This window comes from Acanthopagrus latus, chromosome 18 (genome assembly GCF_904848185.1).
Source record: "Acanthopagrus latus isolate v.2019 chromosome 18, fAcaLat1.1, whole genome shotgun sequence".
Classification (NCBI taxonomy): Eukaryota; Metazoa; Chordata; class Actinopteri; order Spariformes; family Sparidae; genus Acanthopagrus; species Acanthopagrus latus.
The window spans coordinates 17,120,768-17,136,819 of record NC_051056.1 but is presented as its reverse complement, the minus strand read 5'-3'; the positions used below and the strand labels follow the sequence as shown (position 1 = coordinate 17,136,819).

The window sequence follows — 16,052 nt, the reverse complement described above, 5'->3', positions numbered from 1 at the left end:
CTCTCTCTTTCCTTTCTGCGTAACCAGTTGAGAAGGTGTGCTGACAGCGTCTCCGTAGTTGGCATTTCATCTTTTAAACGCCATTAGTCTCCAGATGAACCAAAGCAGCGTTTTTTTTTTTCTCTCTGCGCGCTACTAAAAAAAAAAAAAAAAAAAAAAAATCAGCTGCTTTTTCTCCCTTAATTTGTTATGCAAGTAATTTTTATGCCATTCTGATAACATTTCACGCGAATAATGTCTCGTCAAGTGCAATATCGTCACCCACAATTGTTGATTTATACTCGGCTCGCAGTGTGAGATAATAAGTGTGAATGCCAGCTCCCCACTGCAACCCATGTCTACATCAGCCGCAGCCTCTTTCCTCGGCTTTGTGGTCTCATCACAGCCGATATAACGGCGCATCAGCTGCACCCAGCTGAGACTTTATACACGCACGCACACATACATATGCCTCTTGTGCTTTAGTGGCTCCTCTCCTTCACGCCGGCTTCATAACAACTAAATTATGCATGCATCAGGAGAATAAATCAGCTTGGACACGCTGACAAGAAAGGGCACATCAGAGGAGCCATAAAATGCACAAGAAAAATAATATTAAAGAAATATGGATGAAGCTATGCATCACCGGCGTTTCTGCTCTCTTTTTTTATTTTGCACACATAAACTGGTATCACTGCCAAAGTGACATCCCCAATATACAGATAGTGCAACCTGCAGCCGCAACCTCTGTAATCCAGCGGCCCCTTGAAAAACTACAGTCAAGCACCTGTGCCCGACGAAAAAAAAAAGAAAAGAAAAAAAAAGTGATACGAGTGCCATCGTCTGTCACAATAAGCACACAATAAACCTCTACGCTCTCTCGGTGTCCTCTTTTAACTGAACCTGGAATAAAGCCATTTTACCACCTACCCACTGGTAGCTTCAGCAGCCATGAAATTACTGCTGGGAGCTTTTTTTCCTTTTTTTTCTTTTTTTTCATTATAACAAAATGTCCTGGCCTTTGCTTCAAGCAGCCAGGGTAGAGGTTGATTGCTTTGATGTTACACCATGTCACAGGGCCAATTTGTTTTGTAGAAACAACAAATAAAATATATATGTCATCCTCAAGAGTAAACACAAGGGTGAAATAATATTTGGCTTTTTTGGGGTTTTTTTTTTGTTTGTTTCATGAGAGGCGAGTCCCTCCTCTTTTTTTTTTTTTTTTTTTGGTCATTTCTCCCTCCAGCTTCATCCGATCAGCCAAAGCCGCCTGCAGAGTGTTGGGCAGCGCTTGATCAATCCACACGCGCGCACACACACAACTCTGTGTGTGTCCACGCTCGTATATGTGCTGATATGTCACAGTACGCAGTGCGATTGAGAGAGAGACCGGGGAACAAAGACAGACAGGGCGAGCTGGAGAAGCTCTGAAAAGTCTGTGGGTGGATTTCCACAGTGGCAAAGCGCGCCACTCCTCCCTCCCGCATGTGTGCACTTCTAAAGATACGGACGGCATGCTGCTTCTGTTTGATTTGACATGCGCTGTCTTTTTGATTAGGACAACACTTGGCGGCGAGGCTGTTTTGGTTATAGGCCTACTGTAAACACCACATCAAAGCTCTGGCTGCACACTGTTGGGCTAGTTTGGCATTCGCTTCACGGGGAGCGCCGCGTCCCCGCCGCCGAGTTAAACGTCAAAAGCTTCCTCCTCCCGTGGGCAGGGAAATGTGGAGGAGCTCATAGTGTGCTGTAGCTCTGACTGATTGCACATCAGATTGCATGACAGTTCCCCCCCCCCCCTTCTTTGAATTGCATAACAAAGATAGGCCTGTTTTGGCTTCTGTATTTACCTGCACCAGGGAGGTTATGCTCCCCCAGTGTCCGGATGATGGTCGGTTGGTCAGTCAGTAAATGGATGTGCGGGGTTTTTTTTAGCACTTTTCCAGCCTTTCATATCACATTCACCCATTCACATGCACGTTCATACACTGACGGTAGAGGCTGTCACGCAAAGGAGCCCGCTACTCATCAGAAGCAATTTTGGGCTCAGTGTCACGCTCAAGGACACTTCGACATGCAGCTGGGGGGAGCCGGGGATTCGAACCGGTGGCCTTACGATTACTGGACGACAAACTGAACCTACTGGACTGCAGCCGCCCCGAAAGCTACAGCCGCTACAACTACAGTTGGTTGGTCACTCGATCAGCTGATTGTTCAGTTGGTTATGTATTTTTCGGGGAACAATACATGAATCTCAACGAAAAAAAAACGCAGGCAGTTTGAGGTGGCCGGTGTCTGTGAGTGAGAACTTTTTGATACAGATTGAAATAAAAATCTGAATCAAGCGGATCCCAGTATCTCCTGATATTGGATTAGTCCTGATTGAACTAAAGGGGAACTGCTGAGGTGTGCACTGTAATGTGCCTTTTTTTCAGTTTCTTCCTGGTTTAATTGTTAGGAGTTAAACACTTTCCTGAAAGTCATTTCAATTACATTTTCTTTACAGCTGCCTGGAGTCTCTCGTCAACCATGCGACACTGATTGCACTCCACCTGTTTGTTGTTTCTGCATATAGTTTGCTGGAGAAGTCGAGAGCGCAGGTCATATAATTGCGGCAAACCGCAGCCCGATATGCATATAGATATATATTATGGGCCGATATTGGATGACTAATGAGAGGGAAAAGCCTACTTTCTCCGAGCCCTATACTTTGATCTCCGCTGCACAAACACTGGAGGGATGCTCAGAGCCCTGGGAGCATACTTAGCCTAAAGGCAAACGCTCACCAGGCCCTAAATACTCTAAGTATTTATTTTGGCTCCCTCCGAAGACAATAGAGACGAAGCATCTCTGGGAATATTTATAAATGAGTGCATACATGGATATGCAGTTAATGAAGAGTGAGAGTTTTGACAACTGGAGAATTTTAAGTAGGCATTTTCTAGCGTGCTCACGGCACTGGGGGCAGCGGAGGAAGCCCTCAGCTGTTATTGCATGACCTTCCTTCTGTTGTGTGACATTCAGTTCCAAGGACACTTGGTCTCCCAGGATTTACAGTATTAAGTACAAGTTTAATCTAGTTTGTGTTGGTGGCTAGATGTGGAAAGAAAAAAACCTCCTCGCCATTTCTCTGTAGGATATAAAGGGTTCTGACTCACGCTGTCCTCTTTCTACGTCCACTTCCGGAGGCGAAGAACTCCCCTCGATGGGACATCCAGTGATGAGGCGAGCGGAAAAACTGTTTATTCCACGGACACGGCCAACATTAAGGACACAAAAATTGTATCTGAACATGTTTTTGCTTCACATCATGAACTGTGGAAGGTTCAGGACAGACTAGTGGAGCTAAAATAGGCATCAATCAGAGGTATTATCCACTGAAAAACAAAGCACATTTTCCAGTAATATGGCCATCCACCTTCATTTTCACATGTATATTTAATGGCGAGTGAGGTTTCAGACCATAAACACGCCAAAAACACAGTGAAATGTTTGTTTTTAGTCACAAGTTGAATGAAAATACCATCTTTTATAAACATTACTGTTCAAAGCTTTAGTATTCCACCGATAATATAATGTTCTGAACGTACATAAAACTGTGCAATTAACATCAGTCACATCTCAAGACTGGATACAAATATGTGCGTTTATAGTTCTCATCTTAACTACAGTGGTGATACTGTAGTATCAGTACAAACAAACATTAAACATGAAATCTCAAAACATGTTACTGACATTTAATTATACGCCACAGTATTTTACTGCAGTGTTGAAGGGTTTAATTAACCCCAAATCTGGGCTACAGGGTGTGACTGTCTAGGTCATATACATTAAACATAAATGAATGGAGGTCTTTTTCAAATGTGGAGGTCTAATTTAGAAAAGAGTATGGAGCCCTGCCAAGTGAACAAGAGTATTAAAAAACAAACGGCAACTTATTTATACCCACATTTTCACACCTTCCTTCAGTGGTATCCAGCCATGATGGAAGTTTTGATATCATTTGGCCACGTTTTGAGTTTTCCTTTGCACAAACGAAGGTTACTGGGGTTGAAATGTTGGTATAAGCCTAAGCAGACACCCTACCTGCACGACTTAGTAAACCTAAAGCAAAGGGGGTTTTGGTGAACTGCCCCTTCAAGGGATTGTTGCACAGCTGTTGGGAAATCGCTGTGGCATCTCTAAAGTTGACATTTCTCTGCACATGTCTCAGCATCAAGCCCACCCCCACAATTATGAGTGAAAGCCGTTATCTTTTAGTGGTTTCAATCCAGTTGTTCCCGACGCCCTCTGAGGCCCCCGGAACACCGCACGGCGGGGTGTTTCGGCCCGCCACAGACCCTCATTTACCAGATGATTGGCAAGTTAGAGGGGAGGGCGTCCGCGTTCTTTTTTTTTTTTTTTTTAACCTTCGGCGCTGCTCATTCCTCAGTCCTTCCTGTTTGCCAGAAGACTCGGCTCCCTTTTATTTATCGCACACTGTAGTTTTTCATTATTTAATTAGATTAGTAGATTAGATTTCGTATTGACTCGGATTAGTGTAATACCAACAATGACACAGTGTAATGATATAAGCGCGCGGTATGGTTGTGGCTCTGAAGCCGACAGTCGGTCGCGGTTGACGCCGAGGTGTACGCTTGGAGAAATTCTCAATATGGTTCCCCTGATTTGCCCAGTTAGCCCGGATCAGCTGTGAGATATGAGAGAGGGCTGTGTGTGTGTGTGTGTGTGTGTGTGAGAGAGAGAGAGAGAGAGAGAGAGAGAGAGAGAGAGAGAGAGGCCTGTGACACTCTACACCGTACCCTAATGAGAGGCAGGGAACCAAAGGAGCTGGGCAATGAGATTAGATGCAACTCAATTCAATTACTGCTGAGCCGCCACGGGTGACGCTTCAAAACTCATCCTGTTAAGATCCGGTTCGCAGACGAAGAAGAGGACTGCAGCTCTCACTCAGCCCGCTGCACGCTACACCGCCGCGGCGCCTCATTCGCAACAGCTCTGATTTATAAGCACACGGGGCGTCATTAGGCTCCGTCGGGATTTGATAGCGCACTCTGCAATGTTCTGATACAGACTTAAAGGAAAATGCAGAAATAATTGAGTTTTCAACCATCGCAGCCGTTTTACGCACCGCTCCACCAACTGCGGAGTTGTTTCAAGTGTGTGTTTTAGATTAAAGAGACGCTTAAAAACCCTGTTTTAGCCCCGAACACACCATTAAGAAAAAAAGAAAAAAAAAAACGCATCAAGAGCCAGAAACAAACTCCCGACAGCCCTGCCCTCAATGTTACCCCCGCGAACAATGGCACTCCTGCTCTCCCCTCTCGGCTCTGTGAGATATCTTCTCTAGAACACAGTCACAGTATACTGCCTCCCTCAGTCGAGGAGGCGTTCTGGGTAACCACAGGGCACGAGGCCTTAAAGGGAGTAAAAATAGACATAAACGTGTTAGTCTGCACAGGTATAAAAGAAACCGACCTCCGTGGGTTTCAAGCATGTTCTGGCCACGACAAATTCAAACACGCTCTCTGTTTTGGTGCAGCTTTGACCTGCCTCCTTGGCCAATGGAATATTGACCATACGCTGCAATATTGCTTTCATACACCTTTTTTTCTTAGTCTATGAAGCTGGTGGTGACTGTAAGACACAACATCATCAATTTCTCACGGAATTGTTTTAGGTCTACAGGGTGCCGTTACTTCTTTTCCCTTGAAAATACAGATACTTGGAATAAACTGTGTAGCGAGGGACAAAAATCGATTGATAAATAAACAGGACCTTTGCCAAATTTCAACCCGCCTTGTATCATTGTAATTTTGGTCTTCCCATTTTGCCACAGACGACATCTCTCTTTGGCACTGTGGTATCAAATACAGATTGTCATTCTGGATGTTCTATGCATACACACACAGACTCGAAGAGTACAATCGGATCTTGAGACTGGAGAATCTCTTGTGTCAAACCAGGGGATCACCAAATTCGGGTCAAGCTGTCTGAAAATAAAAACCATGATTCGGTTCCTGCTCCCCCTAAAATGCCTTCAGAAACATATTTTGGCGCACTTTTTAGCCGCAATATGGAAAATCATGAACGGGAAGTAGCCACCGAAATGATGGAGGTTGAAAAAAAAAACTGGTCAAACTGTAAAATAAGGCAGTGCCGATCACATATGAGCCACAGTCCTGTTCATTGATCCATCCATCTTTCACCCACGACGTCTCAACAGCATATTTTTGTTTACTGTTTTGTTTCCTGTCACAAAGGGAGCACCCGCTTGCAGCATGTCACCCATCGGCTTGAGTATCTGTTGGTCTCGTTTGGCGCAGTGCATTCTGGTTGTTGTAGGGTTTCAGTATTCAATACTGCGTAGATGGCCCAGTTGTATGCAAGATCCACCTTTGAAAAACTTCACCCACCTCTTACTAACAAAATAAAAGTACTCCGTTGTTATTTCTATAAACATTATGCAACCCGCATCTGTGTCCTCTGTCCAACGTAGGGAAAAACAACGCAAGCAGCTGCAAATCATGCAATTATAAGCCGGGCAGGGCCACCATTTATAACTTACACACAATTAACCGCCTGCCTGTTTTAGCCATGTACTATAAGTGCCTGCACCGTATGCCACCTATTAGCTAAATTAACTTTAAATGATTCGGATATGTGGAGGGAATCGCAGAGGGGAATACTCTTCAAGCTGAAAGCCTAGTGTGCCATGAATAACAATGGTTTGCATGAAAATTTAAATAACAACCTGAAATACCAAGAAATGTAATGTTTAAGTGGTTTACCTTTTAGTGTGTTGAAAAGTTGTATGTACAAAAATACATGCAGCAACAAACATATATGTCATCTACCATTCAGACAATTTCTGGTTCTTTTTCTTTCTTTTTTTTTTTTTTTTACACATAAATACCAAACACTGAATATCTTGAGTTGACATTTATTCACCAAATGTGTACAAACGTGCACATTGTACATCATTCCACGCTGTATGCATGTTTTCTATGTTTGCGGTGCGTAATGTGGCTGGCGGCAGCGAGTGTTACAGCATGTTTAAAACGCTCCCTGTCTCGATGATTAGCTGTGAGGAGCATGATGAGCAGGAGCCGCCGCCGCCTTGGCCGCTGCATCTGTGCAGCGAGGATTTATAGGTGGTGATAAGGAAATCTTGTTGTTGTCGTCAATAATTTATGTAGTTGACTGTATCACGTTTTTAGATGCAACACAGCTGTGGGGCGGGGGTGGGGGGGGGCTCCTGAAGGCAGAGAGGTGAATGGGATTTATGGCTTTTCTGCATGTTTGAAATAAATATCGCGAGCAGAAGGCGTTTATGAGGTTCTCCTCTGCTGTTCAGGAGGTTGAATCCATTGATTTGCTGTGGAGCTGGAACGTACTCCGGTCCAGTAAAGGGGGAAGGTGACTGGCAGATGTAAATCTGTGCAGACAAGCATGGGATAACAGAACAATGTATTATTTTTTTTTTACCTGCTGGTAGAGATGAGAAAGGAGCCGGTCTTATTGCTGCTGTCAGATTAAGTTGCGCTCAAAGGATTTTGTCATTTTCGATTTTGAAGTCTAAATCACTTAAATTTAAACTTTTCTGCTGACTGAAGAAAAGAAGGAAAAAAAAAACAGGAGTGAAAAGTAATCCGTTTCTGGACAAACTATTTACCACCACCAGATTCCATCTCTCTTAATTTCCATACAAATGTAAAACTAGGCAGGCATGGAATCTTCTGTGAATCTTAAATGAATCCAATTGTTCCAACATAGTTCAGGGTCTGCCGGAGGCAGCAGGAGATGAGTGCTGCACAAATCAGCAATTTCAAAATAAAAGCTCGCTGTGATTCTAATCTGATTGACAGGACATTGTTTCCCTCTCTCACAGAAGAGTAACACAATTCATGTCTTTTTCTTGCACCTCAGACCTCAGAAATGGAAATGCACAGATACTTACATATATGAAGCCCAAATCCCAAGAGCACTTCCCTTTGAGCATTTGCATTTGTATTATCTTTTACCTTTTACAGCCTTCTAAGGCTTGTTATTGTTAAGCAGGAATATGTGCCAGTGTGATATATATATAGAGAGAGAGAGTCAGTGCAGGTTGGATTTTGTTGGGGCAGTTGTTGAGTTGCATCAGACAGGAGCTCCACAATCGATATGAAGTCATTACTTTGTGTTATTTTGTTGTTAAGGCAGCTCACAATAAGAAACGAGGTATGATTTTCTTGGATGGTAGCAGAGAACAGCAGAATGACTCTGGTTAACATTAAATATCATATATTTTTCACAAACACAGGAGTTTTTTTTCTCTTCGGATCAAGCCCTTGAAAATGATTTGTGTTCGTCAAATTCGATGTCAGAGAGAAGGGAGAGCCAGAGAGGGCAGCTGGTGCCGGTGCTGTATCGATACTGCAGAAAATAAATATTCAAACCATGTCAAAAATTCACAATCGATACGTATCAAAAAATCCTATATTTTCTCATGACACAAATACACTGTTTGTTATAAACACAATGTAATTACCGTGTGTTAAATGGCTCGTTGGCATCTTTACGTTCGCCGGCTGCATTTTCAACAGTTTCCAGAACCAACCGAGACCACTTTGACCCAGTTAATCTGCATGACATCTCTTAATGTGAGAAGCTTTTATTGCCGGGAAGACTGCCATGCTATCCAGCTGGCTGGTGGTTGGTGAGGTTCTGAGCATATGCCCGAGGAGGATGAATAATGCATCCGCGCTATTCAAACCCTCATTCTGTAACTTCTTGCTTTAGGTAGGGGGACATGTGAGGAGGTATAGTACACAAGAGACTGCTGCGCATGTCAAAGTGTCGATACTTAGGAAAAGCTTCAGAAGTGAGTTAAATTATGGCTTTTGTCCAGGTAGAAAACAGTCCCTCAGACTACTTAACCTTCACATTCGGATTGTTTCGTGTTTTCTTTCACTTCAGCTGCCACTGTTAACTCGCCCTGGCAACCCCAGAGGCAGACCTGCATGTGTTCCTCGACATGCCCTCGACATATCATCTGCACTCAGTGTTGTTGCTACAGCGCGCATTCATAAACCAAAGGGCCCGACTCCTCAGAGATTGTGACCTGATAGCCCCGATGCCCGATAACCTTGAGGTCTGGCAGCCCGATGTCTCCAGGCAGTAAGCCGTTGCTCCTCTGGACAGATGACACACAGCGTGCGTAGGACTCGGCCGCTCGCTGCGTCGCTAGGCAAAAGATCATCTGCCGGAGTGTCTGACCATTCAGATGGAATAGTAAAGAAGGGGCGGGGGCGGGGATGCGAAAGCAGAGAAATGAAGAAAGTCGCAAAGTGGTTATCTTGTTGTAGCTGTCGTTGTGTTTCTTTGGTCTCTGTGCCGGCTTTGTTGTCCGTCTGCAGCCGGTTCACGGAGATAAGGTTGTACGAAGAAATGTCTTAAAGTAAACAAACAAACAAACAAAAAAAAAAAACACATGACAAACATTTGCTCTGTTCAGACCGTGCGAGACAATTTACGTAACGCCCAATCAAATGCGTGATGTTAATCGTCGTATAAAATGTGTACTGTGCCGGAATTTGCTGCCGCTGCAAGTTCTTTTCTTTCCCCTTTTTTTTCTTTCTGTATCGGTTAACCACACGACCTACGATGAGAAATGAATTGAGATAACGGGAAAAGAGGCTTATTGTACACACACTTTGCCGTCGCATTGTCCGTGGCTTAATGAAACACCAGCAGTGTGCTTGATTTTCATTAGTAACCTTCATGTTCATTCCGCGCCCGTTGTACATGGGAGAAGAGCTAAGCCATTTCTATGTGCAATCAATCCCTCCAGAAATAGGACTACATTATTCATTTTGTGGTATGTGATTTGACCGTAGTGTTTCTGAGCGCTCTGTTAAATGAAAATATTTCACGTGTGAATTAATCATTAGAGGGGCTCGTTCTCCATTCTTCTGCGAGCATAATGATCTCTTTTTACCACTGGCCGGGATGAAACTTCCATTGTCTTTATCTTTTAAATGACTTGGCGCAATCCTCCGAGGAGACGCGTGGCGCTGCGACGCGTTCCGCCGCCGATGTCAAAGTTAACATGTGGCTGAGCTAAATGCCGTAATTTAATTGATGCCAAGCGCAATAACATCGCCCGCTGATCTTTTAATAATATGGAGATACGATTCTGGTGCTTTCGCTTCATTATGATATTGCCTTCTCAATATGCAAATGTGAATTCACACACACACTTATACGCTGGCACACAAACTCTAGAGTCTAGGCAATATTTTAGCGGGCCTGGAGACTTTGGAACGCTACTTTAGATTGTAATGAGATGGCCTTTAACCTTTGGATTCAAGCAAAGAAACCTGTGTAGAATAAATTAGCAGCCGCTCGGCTCTTGTGCAACTGTTACTGTGTGCCAGTGTCTTTTGTGTCTAATCCTCCGGGTCACTCTCTCTTTCTCTTTCTCTCTCCCCCTTTGTCCAGGTTTCTCCATACTGCAGGCCATCATGGAGGCGGCGGTGGCGAACAACTGGCAGGTGACCGCTCGCTCTGTTAGCAGCACGACAGACGCCGCCGAGTTCAAGCGCATCATCGAGGAGATGGACAGGAGGCAGGAGAAGCGCTACGTGATCGACTGCGAGGTGGACAGGATCAACACCATATTGGAACAGGTGAGCCTCGCACCCGCAGTGTGCACGCGGTGACGCCTGTAGATTACGTAAACAAACACCCACAATGCACATATTGCAGCGTTGTTGCTTCCTTGGTTTAGTCATACAGGTGCCGAGCAGATTCAGTTCACAGAACAAGAACTGAAGGGCCAAAGCCAATTTATTGGTCATGTCGGATGCTAATCTTGTCTTCTGTGGCTCTGGATTTAGATTTTAATGACACCACTACAGTCACCTTGAGCTGGGCCTGGGGACTAAATGTTAATAAAAATCGGGTGCGTGGAGAATAAAGCATGTGTTTTCGTTTACGATGCAAGGAGGATCTTGTGTTGCATTACGGGAAATGTGGCAGGCTCGCCTTAAGCCCAGTCATGTTCTTCAGCGATGGCATTTTTTTCCGCTAGACCGGAATTGTTACGCGGTCAGCAATCAAATCTTGTAACCCTCACAATCATTTCACTGGAGCAGCAGGTGGTTGTCACATTATGCAGTCTCATGCATTGAAAAGACAAGTCATTGAACTAGCCATTTGTTACTGAAAAACACAACATTTTCCATTTCATATGATTGGCAATTGGATACAAAAAAACCCAACAAACACGGCAATCAGGTAATTAGTTCTGTCCCCGATGAATAGATACATGACCTCATCGCTGCACATCACACTGACAGCTGGGCTCAGAAACAAAAGTTGTATTGAAAATGAGCTGCATCCTTCTTTCACTGGCCTCTAAAACAGTTGCACGCACCAGCCATATCGTCTTTACATTGCGAGGCGGCAGGGCTCATGTGGCTTTTGTCCACAGGGGCCGCCAGACTCAACAAAGATCTAAAGTTCCTTGTGGCAGCTTTAAGTTTGAATTCTCCAGATGAGAGTCCCCTAACTTTATGGGAGTTCGGTATTAAATTGCCGGAGGAGGCCTTTAATTTGGAGTTATCATTGAGTTTCTAACTTTTATTATGATTAGTTAATTGCTGCCTGTTTTCTCTGTGAGAATTCACATCTCATTTTGGAAACAAACCAAGTTTTTTTTTTTTGTTTTTTTTTTTTTACACAAGTTGAGTTTGCGTCACCTCATTAAATGTTATCAGTGTTTTAAGTTGAGTGTGAGGAGCAGGCAGTAATCCTGCCCGTTCGAGGGGCTCAGTTTGGAGTTGTTTGGTTGCTAAGTTTTTTAGGGGAAAAAAAAAAAAATCAATGTGTGTTGAAGCCGCCCGAGAGGCCGAGGTCGAGAGGCCCGAGCATGAGCAGCCATTTGGAGAGACCACTGATGATGCATCCTTTTTAATCCTCTTCTAACAGCCCCCCCCCCCCCCCGCCGCCAAACCCCTCTGTTCCTCCATCACGTCCACTGCCTGAGGAGAAAATGAAAGGTCCACCAGTCCTTGTAGTAGGGGAAACACAATTACCATGAATAGATGAGTGGCTATTATGCCATGCATCTCCTCAGTTCGCCTGCCGCGCTCCACCCTGCACTCCTCTGCTCGCCGCCGCCTGCTTATAAGGCAATCAGCCCCCCGAATTGGATTCTGCTCGTTAACATTCATTTAGATATTGGCTTTTCTCTGCCTCGCAATATCCCTCAACGACTGTTAGTTTCACTTGTTTTTTTTATGAATCTAATTTGATCATGGAGTCATAGTTTAAAGCGGAATGTTTTTTTTTTTTTTTTTTGTATTAATTTGCTGTGTCTAATTTAATTCTCGTGCTGCAAATTTCCTCCCGTAACAATCAAGGGACTATATACTGAAATCTGTTTCTTTTTTGTGTGTTGAGAATACGCTTCGGCTTAGAACATTCATTACACATCACGTGTGAGCCATGTTAATGGTTGCGTCTTTAATTGCAAACAATAATAATAATAATAATAATAAGGCTGCGGGACAGTAATCTGTTTGATGTTCTCCGCTCTCTGTCTTTATTTGCCATAAATGAATTATTTCCTTTTCTTCCGGATGGAGCGCTTTCACTTCCTACACCTCCAACTATCGCATCACACATTTTTCCATATGTTTGTTTGTTCTGTTTGTTTTGAGCGCAGAATGGAGGGGGGGGGGGAGATAAAGCTTTTACAGCAGCTAACCTTCAAAGCAGCAGTCAGCTCAATTCTGCCCCTTGTTTCAGTGATAAGCTCAGCATGGGATTTTTTATTTATTTATTTATTTATTTTTTTGTTGGAGCTAATTGAAATAATCTGGCCAGCTCTGCCAATATGAATGAGTCACAGGCTTTCAGGGAAGCTGCTGGACTTCACTCTGCAGCTGCCCCCTACTGGGCCGTGCCATTATAAATTGAAGCGGGGATGAACCGTCTCCTATGAGGGCAATCACACCGAAAAATGGCACCCACTGTCAGCCATGCGGGAACCCGCTGCTTCTACCTGCTGTTGTGGTTCTATTAACCAATGATTGTAGACAGATAGAGTTCCATATCTGGAGGACGGGACTGAGAATTTGAGCAGAACCTTTTGCCGAGGCTGGCGCCTGTGTGTGTGTGTGTGTGTCGCAATGCTGACGAGTCGCTCCAATCCGTCAAGGTCGCTGCTGCTGAGAGAGGATCATGGGGCTGGGTAGATCCAGCGAGCTGATTGCTGGGGGAAATGGGAATCAGCTCAGTGGCTTAGTTTTTATGATTTCAGTTGGAGTAATCCCAGCACAGAATGAGTGTCTTTATACCAGGCAATGAAGTTCATGGACTGTAGAGTTATCTGTTGAGCTTCTCCGATTTGGTACAATGGTGGCACACAAACCTCCGTGCTGCTTCTTCGTATGCACCGGTTCTGATCCACACGCTGTGAGTGTTTGGGTTATTCTGGTCCATTGTTGCTCTTCTAGTCCGCTTAGCAGTTTGAAGTTTTCAGTATTTGAATGAGGTTCCGAAATGGTTAAAAGGGCCATCCAGTTGTAGCATAAGTATGATGTAGAGGTATTTCAACTCTATAAACCTGATTTCCAAAACGATGGGACACTTTGTGCAACATAAGAAGGAGCGTGATAATTTGATAATTTGGCATATACTCAACTGAAAACATCACAAAGACCATATATATTTTTTATGATTTCAAAGTGGGGGCTTTACTTTTCACTATCCAGCACTTATTCGACTATTGTTACTTCTCTTTAAAAAGAAAAGAAAAGAAAAGATGAATGTAGCCCTAACAAGCTACAACATAATAATAATACAATCACATGATCTCTGACCGATCTTTTGCATTTTACAGGTCCAGTGTGTTGGATTTAGGGGGATTGAGCAACAAAAATAAGTGTGATGTTGTGTATTGTTTGTGTATAATCACCTGAACACAAGACCTGTTGTGTTTTTCTTACCTTAGAATGAGCTTTTATACCTACAGAGGGAGCCTGTCCTCGTCCACGGAGTTGCAGTGTTGCACCACAGTGCTCCTGCAGTGGCCCAGAATAAACAATTTTCACCTTTTTAAGAGCCACGGCCGCAGATCTGCAATCACACTGCTAGATGTCACCAAATCCTGCATAAGGGACCTTTTCGGAAAAATTCATAAAAATGTCTGTCACAAGTTGTGACGGCCCTAAGTGGCGCCCTTAGCCACCGTGTCTGACCGACAGTACAAAACTCAATCCTGTTTCATTTAAAATGGTATAAAACACAGAAATCCTCACAGTTATAGGTTCTAGAGGCATTGTTTTAATCAGATTCCTATTTGAAGGATCTTATATTAACATAGATATTTCATCACAAAATTTCGTGCCAGTGTTTTTTCTCACGGTCTTTAAGTGGGTGGGACTGGGCTGAAGGAAGGTCACATGCTTCTCTGCACCAATTAGAGTAAAGCAACACGTGAATATAAATCAGATGATATTTGTGGGTTGTTTGCTTACACACAGTCCTAGATGAATAGGATTCTGATTGAAAATGAATAACTGATATTTGATTGTTGCTCATTTTGGTCGTGCATGTAATGTTACCGAGAATGACTTTTCACGGGCATTATGATAATTATATAATATTATAATATTTTGCGTAATCAAAATACTGAAGCTGGTTTTCAATTTTAAATTTTCCTTCTATTTTCTGTGGGCTGACTAATCAGTTCACTATTTGTCCCGAACCAGGTTTTGGTGTGGGGCAGCTACTCGTGTAGAGTGGCCCATCACACACAGACAAAGACGCTGTGTGTACTTCCTACTCAGCTGTGAGCACACGCTGCTTACTGTCGCTTTTATTGGCTGCATTCATCACTTCACATGATGGCGAGACACGCTAAGAAAAACCATTTGCATACTGCTGCATCAGGCGGAGCGTTGTTTGCTCGTGTGAGAGCAGAGTGACTCTCCCAACAAATTTGTTTTGGGATGCTGAGGAGAATGCTACACCCGGGCTATTATCATTTTACGCTGTAACAACCACTCAGGATTTATCGCTCACAGGGCTTTTCCATCAATACACTGCACTGCAGATAAATTAACCCAATGGCAGTCCTTCCCTTACGACGAAAATCAGAGAGCCTCTGCCAGCTCTGCTCTCTGAATCGCGTCCAGCGAATGTGTTTCATTGAACCATCTTGGTTTATGATATTATACGCTGAGGGAAATATCTTTGGTATTAAATAAGGGCAGTATAAACAAGAGCTATGATAGAGTCTGAGATAATCATCTTGAATCGCCACCACTTGTCATTAGGATTAATTTTTCAGAGTGAGTATACGTATCCTGGTCTCTTGAGTATCTGCGCACATATGTGTGTTTGACTGTAGGCCTACATATGCTCCGTCCTAATCTCATCCATCTATGAGCGTGCACATGTAGCACCATATCTGCCTTTTATGCTCCTTCCTGGCCCTCTTCCCTCCAGGGATTTCTGTGCTGGAGTCTGCTCAGAGGCAACAACCTGCTCATCACTAGTGTAAAGAGAGGCAGGCAGGCAGGCAGGCAGGAAAAAAAAAAAAAAAAAGAAAGATGAACGGCGTCTGGGACAGGCCCAGGGCACGCAAGCTGTTCAAAGACAGGCAGACAGTCAGCGCTCTGCCAGCCACAAAGCTGCATTTTCATGCAAGGGGGGAAAACACAATAAGAAGTGAGAAGGATTCACAGAAAACAAAAAAGAAAAAGAAAAGAAAAAATGAGAGGTACATCTGGGGATTTGTTAGAACAACATTCTGCCGCCTGTGGAGGCATGAAGGGTGGCCATATTGCCTCCCCATGGAGAACTGGAGATCCTCCATATCCCTCTCTCCACTCTTCAATGAAGAAGTCGGAGCGAATCCACAGTCGGAGGTGTTAGAGAATGTGAAGTCTCTGTGTTATATCGAATTTGAGAAGGGGAAAAGAAATTTGACCATTGGGGAGAGAGAGAGACAGGACGTACACACTGGCAGCAGCTAGAGAAAAATGTCAGTGATATATATATAAAAAAAAAACCCG

At 43.8% G+C, this 16,052-nt stretch overlaps 1 protein-coding gene across 3 annotated transcripts in view; it reads left to right on the top strand.

Annotated features, from left to right (window-relative positions):
- LOC119007729 (glutamate receptor 3) overlaps positions 1–16,052 on the top strand; it is an 88,627-nt gene that overhangs the window by 35,428 nt on the left and 37,147 nt on the right. For all 3 annotated transcript variants that reach the window (XM_037077584.1, XM_037077583.1, XM_037077585.1), the window contains exon 4: positions 10,465–10,652. In XM_037077584.1, coding sequence (XP_036933479.1) covers positions 10,465–10,652 — 188 coding nt within the window. The remainder of the gene's footprint in view (positions 1–10,464; positions 10,653–16,052) is intronic.